Here is a 13,765-nt window from a genome sequence, read left to right as displayed (position 1 = left end):
AAGTGTACACCAATATGTATGTTAGAAATGAGGTTTTTCCAAGAGTTGGAGATTCGGGAATCTTTAAGACATGGAAACCTTGATAAGGGAGGATACAGCAGTCAAAACTTACTTGACTAGCCCAGGTGAAAGCTTCCAGCACGGAAGGAGGTTGCCTGTTCATGGACAGGCCACATGCCCCATCCTGCCCCCCTCTGGCCTCGTGTAGTCACCAGCAGGGAAAGGGGTGTCAATACCCAGCCCCTGGGTCCGTGCAGGGTTTGCTGATTGATGGATGCTGCAGGAGAGCCAGCCACGTGTCCCACATGCCCCCAGTGATCCAGGTGCCAGGCAGGAGGGCAAGCCTGCACCAGGAGCCTCAGAAGCTCCTGCTGGGACCACTCACCACTGCTGGCCGGAAGTAGCCATGTTCCTTCTCTGGGCACAAGGCCCACATGGGCATTGGGGGTTCAAAGGGCCTGCTCTGACTGAGCAGATGGCTCGCCAGCTGGTGTTGGCCCTGGTTTGTTCACTCAGATCCGATTTCCAGGCCCCAAAGGTAAACTACTATCATAAATTTCTGGCCCTTTTCCAAGGAGGTGATAAAATATATTTGATGGAGCAGAGAGTGAGGTGACTCACTTCGGGTTAATAAAAGGCCACTTGTGTACCTAGGTCTTCTCTCTGTTAACTCTTTACAAAAAATAAAAAGGAGTGGGCATGCCCAATTCTGTAAGGAAAAATATTACTCTCCCCCTGTGTGGAACAAGACACCCAGGGGTGAAAGTCTCCCCGAAAGCATGGGACGTGATTCCCAGGGATGAGCCTGGCCCTGACACCATGGGATCAACAATGCCTTCTGGACCAAAAAGAGGAAAAGAAGTGTAACAAAATAAGGTATCAGTGGCTAAGAGAGATGAAATAGAGTCAAGAGCTTACTTTTATGCAAGCTTCAGCTAGATATTGCTGATTGCCACGGTTTGCCAAACCCCAATCAGTATCATTCCTGTTAACTCTAAAGAACACCTAGAGCTTTAACTGAGACTCAACAAGTTTCATGTACTAAATTTACTTTCCCGAAACTTAAAACCTTCAGAGAGTCCCTAGAATAGATAAGGCCTGAAATCCAGAGAGGCCAGCCTCTGCAAGAATATCAGCTAATTCCATCCCCCATCCTATATTGTTGATACCCCTTTTCAACCTGAAAAAGTTAGAATGGGTATAGCCCAAAGACCCCTCTAGACTGGGAGTAGGATCAAAGGAGAAGGAGGAGTTATAATAGAGAAGATAGGATTTAACAGATGAGTATGACTGTTGAATCGTTTTATTGACATTTCTTTTGGCCCCTCATGTTTTGGAGCAGCTAGAAGGTAAAACCTGAAGTTGTGGAAGGGTAGCCCCCACCCAACTTTGATATTTAATATTTTAACAAGTACTTACTTGTTAAAATGCTGAAAATAATTACATTATTTTCTGAAATTTATTGCTCCTTTATTATTATTATTATTTACTTTTTGTATATAAGCTATATTTCATAATACAAAGCTTAAAATAAAAAAGGAGCAGGTGTAATATTAACCACCATCAGGAATCACTTCTGGTTGGATTAGAAGAACATGTGAAGAATGAAAGTTATTAGAACATGACATAGAGATGTCATTCTAGTTTCTAGCTGCTGGAATGCAATGTACCAGACACAGAACAGCTTTTTTTTTTTTTTTTTTTTAAAGGAAAGACAGAGAGAAGGAAGGAAGGATAGAAGGAAGGAAGGAAGGAAGAAAGGGAAACATTTTTAAACATTTTCTTGTTTTTTATTGTATTCTGTTTCTCCGTTTTTGTTACATGGGCTGGGGCCGGGAATCGAACCGAGGTCCTCCGGCATAGCAGGCAAGCACTTTGCCCGCTGAGCCACCGCGGCCCGCCCACACAGAACAGCTTTTAAAAGGGGAAATTTATTAAGTTGCAACTTAACAGTTCTCAGGCCGTGAAAATACCCAATTAAAGCAAGTCTATAAAAATGTCCAAATTAAGGTGCCAACAAGAAGTTACCTTCACTCAAGAAAGGCCGATGATGTTCAGGATTTCTCTCTCAACTGGAAAGTCACATGGCGATGACGCCTGCTAGCTTGCTCTTCAGGCTTCTTGTTTCATGAAGCTCCCCCGGGGGTACTTTCCCTCATCTCCAAAGGCCCCTGGCTGCATGGGCTCTCAAGGTTCTCATCGCTTTCTTATCATTCTAAAAAGGGACTCTCTCCAAAATATTTTCCCTTTTAAAGGATTCCAGTAAACGAATCAAAACCCACCTGGAATGGGAGGAGTCACAACTCCCTCTGTTCAAAAGTTGATACCCACAATGGGGTGTGTCACATCTCCATGGAGACAACCTAATGAAGTTTCCAACCCACAGTACTGACTAGGGCCTAAAAGAAACAGCTGCCTCCACAAGATGGATCAGGATTAAAACATGGCTTTTCTAGGGCACATAATCCTTTCAAATTGGCACAGATGTTGAAAACCATAGTTGAGGACAGACAGTTATTTTTCTCCTCTTCGATAAAAGTTGATCTCACAGTTTATGCCAAAGCTCTAATGGTAACCAGGGGGCGGACGCATTCAGGGATAAAATGACGAGCAGGAACCCATGCTGATGTGGTACTAGCTTGGTTCAATTTTGAATAGAGAGGCTGCATGTTTTTAAGGTTTGGGAAATGTAATCTATTCTGATAGCAATCCCACTCTCTACATGATCCAGGTCAGGGGGTCTCCTCATGGGAGACCCCAAGGGTGTGTAAGCATCTATTAGGGTGGGGAAGAAGACACAGAACTTATATAAATGTTCAGTCCTACCCTTTAAATTTTCAGTGTATTTTATAATGTGTACAATCTGTTAGTGCAGTAATGCACATGTACCATTTATAAATGAATATACGTATCCATATCGAGTATGCATGTTCAATGATATTTATGGGGATGCATGTCAAAATGTTTGGAAACAACTGATCCAGTAATAGATGGATCAGTTACAAATATGGATCGATCTCCAAAAACCCTAGAATATAAAGAAAACCTTGAGATACTTAGGATCTCCATGGCATGAGCTTAAGAAATGGGACCCACAATTGTTCCCACCTTTGCATTTGTGGAGTCCCATGCAGCTTCTTTCCACCATGTTCCGTGAACTAACGCCAACCTTCTTTCCTTCCATGGTTCTTAGTCATACCTTCAGGCTCTCCGCTTCCTCCTTCCCCAGCTGCTTCCACTGTCCTTTTCCTTAACCCTCTTCTCATCCAGGCTCTAGGTAGCTTCAGATTGCCTTGTACTCAGAGGCTTTCCCCACCCTCTTCTGTTAACTACTTTGCATTAGAATGTGTCCGGACATTTCATTCTCTGTGGGATATCCTATCATTTGCCACTCTACTGTGCTTCTGAGAGAAGTCCATTCTGTCCCTGGAAAATTGCAGGACTCCTTACAACCTAATTCTAGCCTGATATTTGTAGGTGCATGGTATGTTTTCCAAATACTTCTGTAGCTCAGTTTAATAAAAGTGGTCTAATCTGGGAGGAGAGAAATGCCATTCAGAAAAATTCTTGTAGCTCCTGTGAATTGCACTGCAGATTAAAAACTCCATACAGGCTCTGAAAGGGGAAAATTGCATAAGACAAGTTAATACCAGCCAGTAGCTAAAGATTGTTTTTGCTTTTCAGCACCCAGGGTAGTATAGCATTCATCACACAGGATTCATTCGGGAAGAGTGTCGTAGTTTGCCAGGGCTGCTATGACAGCACTGACTGGTTGGCATCAACAACAGGAATTTATTGTCTCACTTTTTTGAAGACTAGAAGTCCAAAATCTGATTGTTAGCAGAATCCCGGTTTCTCTGCAGCCATATCTCAATCTCTGCCTCTGTCACCATCTGCTTCCTCCTCTGTACCTGAATTTCCTCTGTATAGGGAGGTCACCAGTCATACTGGATTAAGGCCCACCCTCATCCAGCTTGGCCTCATCCTTAAAGATCCTATTCCCAAATTAGTCCAAATCTGAACTCAAAAGGTCCTTTTTACAATTGGGTTCACACCCACAGGACCGGGGGCTGGAAGCCGAGCATGTCTCTGTGGGAATGTGATTCAATCCTTAATAGAAAGTGAATCTCAGTAAAAATGATTAATTAGGAAACAAGAATGCAAGACGGAGCATATCTAAAACGGTGTCTTTATTAAAGCACACTCAGCGACGCGCCCTCCAGGATGCAGGACCGGCCTGGGTGGCTACTGAGGAGCAGTGAGGGCCAGAGAACGAGGACCCCAGTGAGGGGGCCAGTGAAGAGGGCAGAGGGAGGAACTCAGGGCCTGGATGGGGGGGGGACGTTACAGCTATTGCTTCTGGGGGCCCAGCTCTCTGGTGGTGGAGGCTTGGAGGACCACCATAAGGCGGAGTTGTGATTCCTGGAAACTAAAGCATGAGGGCCAAGGAAAGACCTCGGACCTCGCACTCTTCTGCTAGTGTACGTGTGGTCTCTGTTCCTTTTGAAACAGCATGAGTCTTGATTTGCCTGCACCCTGGGATTCAAGGCTTGTTTATAAACAGGGTGCTGGAAGGTCTGCCGGCACTGCCACCTCCTCTGTGAGGGCGCTGCTGGACTGACGTCGTGCCGGCGTGCGATGTGTTGAGTAGTGTCCTAGCGGATCTGTCAGAATCATGAGTGAGCAGCGCCGTGTTTTCAGGCAAGGGAGAGGAGCCAGGATATAGGAGGATATCTGTGTTCTTACGATGAGACAGGAACTCGATATTTTCTCTACTTTGGCTTGGTTTTAGGTATAAATTTATGTGGAAGAGCTGTACCTAAAAAAGAGAATTCTCTGTGAGTCTCTAGATCAAATCACAAATGTCAGCTTTTGGTTGTGGCTTGTGTTTTGTTTTGTCCGGTCTTCCGAAAGACTCTCCCATGTCCTAAAGATGCCAAATTGCATAGGAGTTTTTACTTTAATTGAAGTGAATTAACACTTTGTTTGGGTAATTTTTTCGAGAATGAATGACATAGTATGGGATAACATCAGCATAGTGAATTTAGTAAGCTTAAATATTAGCAGATTTTTTTTGCACGTTTTAGCTCAATAACATCTGAACCAACTGTAAAAAAAAATGTATATGTGGCTAAGTAAGATCTAAATCAGTCCTATAATGCCATATACATAAAAGTTTGTGAGAAAAAAGAAGGGTCACAAAAAGTTTAATGAAGTACTGGTTTGAAGAAGGACCTCCCCAAAAAAGCAAAACCTCAAAACCTTAGGTTTACATGTCATCTTTGTCAATTCCTTTACTTGTACCATTTGGAAAGTTAATTAGTAGAAGACAGGGCAGATTATCCTTGTGATAGCTAGAGAGAATATTTCTTTTGGGGGCTCTATCATTCCCAAATATCCTTGATTTTAAAGCAACTGCAGATTTAATGATTTTCATTTCAAGTTCAGAGAAGAAATCCAACAACTAACAATAACTCATCCACTCCTCAGTGGGCTGGGGCCGCAAGATGGAGACTTACGTACCCGCTGGTTCCACCCAGCCAGAGGGTGGAAGCCAGAGTGGAGAGACAGCGCAGGATTCCTTCTTGGAAAAAGCCCAGGAAGTCCCAGCCACAAATCAGCCATCATCACTGCCAGCGCCAGGGAAGAGGAGTCACTCCACGTCTCGGGGACCAGAGGGCCAAATCGGTCCAGTGATGCCAGGTACAAGGCGAGAGCCTCACTTTCTGTACTTAAACTTGGCTTGCCTGCCTATGCCAAAAAAAGTATTTAAACTTGGCTCAAATCAAGGTTATATTTGAAAAGTATTAAGGAAATATCTTAAGAGAATGAAGACTGTTAAAATGAATTTGTGAGGTGGGGTGGGGTGGGGGATGTGACATTTTCCCTGATTAACTTAAAGCAAGGAATGCCTGCTGAACACATTCATGCGTGTGCCATTATATACATACTCTAGGAAAACCATTACTGTTATTTGTAAATAAATTAGAGGTAGAAAGGTTTAGCACCTAGCTTAAGGAAACTAATGACCTAAGTGCTAAATTTTAGGTTATTTTGAGATGAAGCAGCATAACTCCTACATCTTATATAAATCCTTTTTACCTTGTCCATCTTGTAAGCAAGTCATTGTCAAGAAAATATTGTGTAATCATCAAATGATTACGTTAGTAATTTACTGTTATGCTTCCAATTTAACTTAATCTTTAATCTGTATTTTTGTTTTAAAATACATTCACAGTGCTCAAGGATTACAGGATTCCATCCTTTTAAATTTCTGTTTTACACATTTATATTTGCATGACTTTATGACACGTTAGTGGAAGTATAGATTATTACATTTCTGTATGCTTTTTTTATTGGAGAAGTAATGGTTTTATACAGAAAAAAAGTCATGCATAAAATACAGGATTCCTATGTAATAACCTATTATTAACACCTTGCATTGGTATGGTATATATGTTACAATTGATGAAAGCACATTTTTTATAATTGGATTAATAACTATAGTCCATGGTTTAACTTAGATTTCACTGTTCATATAGTGCAGTTTCATGGATTAAAAAAAAATGTCATGCTTTTACCATATATCCAACCTAACATTTCCTCTTTGGACCATATATATATATATATATATTCTGTGCTGTTAATTGTGTTCACAATGTTGTGCTACCATCACCACCATCCTTTACTGTGGTAGTTAGATTCAGTTGTCAACTTGGCCAGGTGAAGGCACCTAGTTCTGTGGCTGTAGGACTTGAGCCAGTGGTACATGAACCTCATCTGTTGCTGATTACATCTGCAGTCGGCTAGGAGGCATGCTGCTGCAATGAATGACATATAACTTAATTGGCTGGTGCTTAAATGAGAGAGCACAACGTAGCACAGCCTAAGCAGCTCGGCATTCCTTATCTCAGCACTCGCAGCTCAACCCAGTCCTTTGGAGATGCAGAAAGGAATCACCCTGGGGAAAGTTGTTGGAACCCAGGGGCCTGGAGAGAAGGCCAACAGAGACCATCCTGTGCCTTCCACGTTCTTTCTTAAGAACCTCAGTGGAAAGTTAGCTGCCTTTCCTCTGAAGAACTAATGAAATAAATCCCCTTTTATTAAAAGCCAATCCGTCTCTGGTGTGTGGCATTCCGGCAGCTAGCAAACCAGAACATTTACCAAAACATTTCCATCATTCCAAATAGGAGCTCTGTACATTTTACACCTCAACTCCCTATTCCCTATCCCCACCCCATCTCCTGATAACCTGTGGTCTAGATTCTAACTCTATGAGTTTGCTTATTCTAATTATTTCATATCAGTGAGTTCATGCAATGTTTTTCCTTTTGTGTCTGGCTTATTTCACTCAAAATGATGTCTTCCTTGTTCATCCATGTTGTTGCATGTATCAGACTTCATTCTTTTTAACAGCTGAATAATAATCCATGTTATGTATAGACCACCTTTTGTTTATCCACTCATCGGTTGATGAAATCTATATGCTTTTGCGAATGTCTTCTCGGTGAACTGCATACACTTTATTGAAATAATCTGATGCTATTTTAATACTTTCTTGATTATTTAAGACTTCAAAATATTTATCCATTCAACATATTAAGCATCTGCTATGTAGTTGACCCCGCCTCTAAAATATCTACAATTACTTAGAGTTAAAGGTAAATGTATCACTTGGACCCAGAGCCACAAGTACTACAAGTTTATTATTTTAATACCTTTCATTATGAAAATAGAAGATAGGGAAGACTCAAAATAATAAAAAGGTAAATGAAGATACCTTCTGTTGAAAACTACTTTTAGTGTTTTGTTTTTACTATTTTATTTATATTATATTTGATATTTCCTTGCAGTATTTTCTTTATCCTTCTAGACATGTATTTTTATTTTGTGGATTTTAAGTCCCTCTATACAGATGTGTCTGCAGAGTGTGTGAATTCTATGAAGGGCTTTTCTTTCTTCAGTACTGCTTAAGTATTCTTTATACGCCTGCTTTGGAGCCATTCCATGTTGGTACTGGGAAAATTAGCCACTACACCTGAACCTGGGGATTTACTGGAGTCCATTTTTTCCATGTAGAAGATGTGTATGGAGAAGACAGTGCCCCCCCTAAGAAACAGTCATGGGGACCGAGTGTCCTAGGCAGAACTGCTGAAGGAGTGCAGTGCTGCTGAGAGAGGCCAAGGGGGACAAAAGTGCCCACTGTACCTCTGTCGTAGAGAGGCCAACATGAGCACAAAGGAATTAGCTGTGGGGCGAATGGGCACCAGAGCCCAGGTCTCCTCCCACCCAGCCTTGATTAGGTTGGTCCTGGCTCTGCCTTTAGAACTTGAGTAAGTGACTCACTTCTTTGGATCACAACTTCCTCATCTGGATTCCAACCTGACTCGTGGCCTCTAGGTTCCATTCAGCCCTGGCAGTCCTGAAGTTTTGGGAATCCTAAATAACCTGTGCTCGTCCAGCTATTCGACACCTGACAGGAATTGCTGGTTGTCCCCTGGCCAGGGTGGACGCAGTTTCAGATGCCTTTTGCTGGCACGAAATGCAGCTGCCTGGAGTTGGCACTTAATTTGAAACATAATTACAGTCACTCTTACTGTCCTTTAGATAATAAGACTTTGGCTATGAAGATGGAGAGAATGGAGTTTCATGGAAAAAGAGAGATTAGAGGTTCAGTTAGTATTTATAATTTATAGTGTTTTTCCCTAATTATTGAAATAATACATACTTACTGCAGAAAATTTAGGAAATACAGAAAAAATATATGAAAAAAAAATTAAGATCATCTAAAAAAACTCACGCTTGACATTTTATTCTCTTTTCTCTGGTTATTTTTATTTATGCATATACCTGCATATATTCATTTTTAACAAAACCAGGATTTTTTTTTTTTTACAAAACTTTTCTTTTTCTTACCTGGGAGCATTTTCATGTGATGTTACGTATTCATCACAAATAGAATTTTTAAAAGTCCAGGGGTGAAGAAAGTTGGAAGGAGAAAAACAACTGTTCAAAAACTAGACCAGGGTCTGGTGGTGTGGCAGTTTCTGTTTAACCATCCCCTGTCTTTTCCCCCTCTGTTAGTCTCTAAAACCACCAGCCCAGAATCCCTTCTCTCCAATTCCATGTGTGTTAAAGATCCAGCATTACATATATGGATTTTTAAAATGCATCGCTGTCTGTGCCATACGTTCTGAATTTTACCAGGAGTCACAATTAATACGATAAATAAGGACACGTGAAATTTTCTGCTTCCTCCTTCCTGCAGACATGCGTGAGACTAAGATCAAGGTTAATTCTGATGATGTGGCACAGAAAGTAAGGAGATGCAATTCTTCGTCTATCATACTGGCAACGATGAAAAATTATAATTAGTATTTATTCGAGTACAGAGACACATGTCTCACTTCTGGTGGGCAGTCCTCGTGTATGTTCCTGAACCCATTGTTCCCCTGCTGGGAATCTAGTCTAAGTGTGCTGCTGAGGATCTCGTTAAGGATGTGCGCAAATGTTTGGCTACATGACTCACTGTCCACTCAGGGCACCCCAGCAAAGGGGAGCAGAATCACTGTTGAAGGTGGCTGTAGCCACAGAGCCTGCACCCTGGGGTCCGAGTCCTTCATTAACAGGCTGTCTGCTTGTATCTGACCTCACGGAGGAAAAAAATCTGGTTTCCAGCCCTGCATGATGCTAGAAAGTAGTGTAATAGCTACACTGATATTGAATCCTTTTTTTTGAAACTCAGAGATTTGTGTCCAGTCCAGCAGGTCTGCCTCTAAGGAACTGCGTTGTAGCATGGATTAAGAAGCAAGCATGGCTTTGGATGGCTTGCATTTCCATGGATCTCCCTGCTAAATGTACCAAAGCCTCGTTATTGAGTGGTTCTCTGGAGGTAACTAGAGTGAGCACTTGAGACCTCTGTGGTACAATGAGGGGAATTTCATTCAGAGAGACTGTTCTTACAAGGATTTTTTTTTCTAATGGCTTTTTTTTTTTTTTTTTACCCCATGTGCTTCATGTTTTTTATGAGTATCTAATCTTTTCATTATGTTGGACTTTCTGTTTTATCAGGAAACAGTTTTGGAAACTACAGAACATTTCTGGGAAGGCAGGTTGAAAGTGTTGAAGCCTGCTAAGTACCACAGTATATTGCTGGTTGTGCTCCAACATGTTGTCAAGAGTCAACCGAAATCTTGAATGCAAGATCCAGTTACAGAAGTTCGTTTCTCACAATGAGGATAGTCAAATATCCCACCCTCCAGGAGGAAAAAAAAAGGCATTTCCATGATATTATTTTGAGAGGAGTAGATCCTCTTTCACTGACCTAACTTTGGGAAATGTCATTTAACCAGTTATCAGCAGATTCCTTTAATACCCCATTATTCTGGAGCGTGTAAAAAAATGATCTTGGAAAAGGCACCTCCTACACTCTACAAGGGTTCAATCTGAAAGGGTTTACAATCAGCTCTGTAGATGACTTGTACAGTAAATTTGATTTTGTAACCCCTGATCCACGTGTCAGTGAGTCCCAAGGAGTCATTTGTTTTTGAACAGCTTGTGGTTGGCCAGCGGTAACTGAGAATAGGATGGTTCAGTGGGGAAGCTCTTGCCTCAGATCCATCCCATCTTCCGGGTTTAGCATCACCCATTACTGACAACACATTAACTTCGCTGAATTCTCTGAGGATAATAATATCTCCTTATAGTGCTGCTGAAAAGAATTGCATGAGTTATTATATTTAAAGTGCCTCTCAGGAAGCACTAGCACTATATGATTTTGCTAGACTATTCAAATCTCACGTTATTCACTAGGAAATTAGGATAAGAGAGCCATGTGTCATTTAAATAAAAAGTAGAAACAGTACAGTGGTCCCAGTGATGATTTCCTCTTCAGAATTAAGATGAGGCATGCGACCTTCCCACTTCCAAATTTATTATCAGAGAGAAAAGTATGAAGAGACTGCACAGAGGTTCCTTTGCAAGCTGAGCTGGCAGTCAGATGTGAGAGGGGGATGTTGTAGAACAGTGGTTTCTGGTAATTTAGTTGTTGATTTCCTTCTCGTTGAGGGGGCCACTAGCTTTGTGTGTGCAGCTGCTGGTGAACAGAGTGTTTTTCACACAAGTGATTTCTTTCTCTAAAACTCAAACCCTATGTTTGTTTGGGCTATTGATGGCACTTAGAAAAATCAGCTTTATTAACTCTAAAACTGTAATATTTTCCACATCTTTACTAAGTGAGAGCTCCAGAACACTCACAGAAGCTGAGAGTATGTGAAAAATAATCTGAACAAGGCTCACAGGGAATCTCCAAAATGTTGTTGAGGAGTCTTAGACTTTCAGAGTGGATAATGACACCATGAAATTTGTATGTTGAAAGCACTGTTTAAATATATATTCAGGACTGAATCCCTGGAAATAGGTTTAAAATACTTTCTGGTCCCCAAATTGCACTCTGGTCTTTCTAAAGCAGTAAAAGAGTAATAAAAAAGATGTGTGCTCCTCCTTATTTCTCTGTATTAAAAAGTGCTTTTCTCTGTGAATGGGTGTTCACAGTCCTTATAAAATAACTGCCTGGATTAGAAACATGCATGATAGAATCTCACAGATCTGCCTTGCTGGGATCAGGCATGAAAGGAAAAAATTGAGATGTCTGAAGAAACGCTTTGTGTCTGGGGTGCTGGCCGAGCTCTGCAGACATAAACATCTGGTAGGAGCACATGGAACATTCCCTGGGTACAGTCACCAAGCCTCCTTTGTTGGTCCCAGCAGCCTTGTGCCATGCAGGGACAATCACTTCTATGGATGAGGAGACTACAGCGTAGATAGAGAGGCCACGGAGAAGGAAGAAGCCAAAGCTCTTTGGGCCTTTTTGTAGGAGGAAGTGCTGTACAAACACTGGGATACTGAGCTTGGCTGTGTGGGGTCACTTGTGGTTTTCTGGGCCCTGTCACTTTGCCTTCATGGGCCCCCAACTCCATAAAAAAAATAGGGGGGATCTGGCTATGTTGGTATAAAGATAGATATTAACCAGGCTGGGTTCAGTATTATGGATTCATTATTCTTTTCATTGTTTTCATAAGAAGTTAAATGAAAATCTCTTTGTAGGCCCCTAAAAGTGTCATGACCCCTGGGCTCTAGGTCCACTGTGCCACAGGTCTGGGTCGGCCCTGGCAAGGTGGAAATGCAGCTGTGCTCTGAAGAATGAATAGTATGAGTTCGAATAATTGTTCAAGAAGGATTTTGGTGAACTGTATGAGCAGAGATAGGGAGTTTTGGATGGACGTGACTTGAGCAGGGCCCTCCAACTGCCCGAAGCAAATAGTGCTTGTTGGATTGGAGGGCATATGGAGAGCCTTGAAATCTTGACTGAGTCAGAAGGAGAACACCAGGAGTTAGAGACGTCACCACCCAAAGCCAGGTGAAGGATCACTACCCACGCATTGTACAGCTTTCATCCACTCATAGTAAAATGAGAAAAATAAGGACCCAGCAGTGAGTTTCTTATTAAGCTAAATTAATGCAAATTAATGACCTGTCCTATTTTATGTAACTAGTTCCTTCCTAATTTGGGAATTTAAAATGTCCGCCCTTTATAATGAAGGGCAAGTGATGGTCTTAGAAGATGATCCTTTCCCTTAATGCCTTTACTTGACAACATATAAAATCAACAACCCTACATTGGCCCCCAAAGTTAGTTCACTTTTTTTTTTTTTATTCTGCAAAATCCAAAGGTGTTGGGATCACAATTCTAGAAAATCTCTTGCTATGTGGACAAGAACCCATGTCTCAATGGCCCAGTGTACGCGAGCTCCTCATTTTGCTAAGTTTTCCCTGTTTCCATGTTTCCTCTGGGACCTAAGTCTGCCAGCTCCAGCTGACTATCATTGTCCTCCCTGGCTGAGTAGCCCCTATGCCGCCCCACCTAGCCACAGCAGGAGCTTTTCCAGTGTCTCTCTCTACTTTGGCTCCACTGTGGTTGCTCTCTTCTTGTACAATGTCCTGCTGGTTGCTCTTCCTTTCCCTCCCTTCATTGTCATGGATGGAAGTAGAGCTTCCACCCCTACAGTGAGGTGACCAACAGTGATAGCAATCAGTTTGAAAGGTAAAAATGATTCTCTAGCCTACAAGAGATTGTCTATGCCTTCCTTATCTCTCATTCTGCTTGAGCCTGGTGCTTATGAAGGAAACCCTAAGCTATTGGCTATACCTCAGTGAGTATGCATGGGTCCTTTAGAGTAACTTGATGGGGCACAGAACAGTGAGCCTGGTGGGGCCTTGGCCATGAAAAGCAACTGTGGGCTTCGTTGGATCAAACCACTGGATGAGTGTGGGCAGAAGCCTTGCACCAGGACTATCTGAGGGCTGGAAAGCATGGAGGAGGTGGGGAGGATGGAGAAGAGGGGCTGCCGCTAGGAGCTATTTCTGAGGATATGGAAGGAATTTGCATGCTATGGGACTGGCTGGTGCAGGGGTGAGTGAAAATTGCCTTAGTGAGATACAAGTATTTGTTGTCCCTCGGTTGAATGGCATCAGCACATGACTACAATGGATGGTTACCTAACTGCTGTCTGGCTCTACCAGCATGTAATACCTTAGTACTTTTCCATTATCCAGTTGACTTTATGATCCCTAGTAAATCCGCATATATTACTCAGTGAAAATTACAAAAAATTTATAAACTACCTTTAAAGAGTCTCATTTCAGTTGCAAGTGTTAGGACACTTCTGTTGATGCTATATGAGTAAAGAAGCTTGAAAATATTTTT

At 41.9% G+C, this 13,765-nt stretch overlaps 1 protein-coding gene across 2 annotated transcripts in view; it reads left to right on the top strand.

Moving 5' to 3' along the window:
* Positions 1-13,765, top strand: part of LRP11 (LDL receptor related protein 11) — a 42,370-nt gene that overhangs the window by 19,697 nt on the left and 8,908 nt on the right. Inside the window, exon 4 of one of the 2 annotated variants that reach the window (XM_077149229.1) lies at positions 5,491-5,703. The exons of the other annotated variant lie outside the window; for it this stretch is intronic. Within the exon in view, the coding sequence (XP_077005344.1) occupies positions 5,491-5,703 (213 nt within the window). The remainder of the gene's footprint in view (positions 1-5,490; positions 5,704-13,765) is intronic. 2 annotated transcript variants of the gene reach the window in all.

The sequence above is a fragment of the Tamandua tetradactyla genome, chromosome 2 (assembly GCF_023851605.1).
Source record: "Tamandua tetradactyla isolate mTamTet1 chromosome 2, mTamTet1.pri, whole genome shotgun sequence".
NCBI lineage: Eukaryota > Metazoa > Chordata > Mammalia > Pilosa > Myrmecophagidae > Tamandua > Tamandua tetradactyla.
This window is presented reverse-complemented; position numbering and strand designations above follow the sequence as displayed.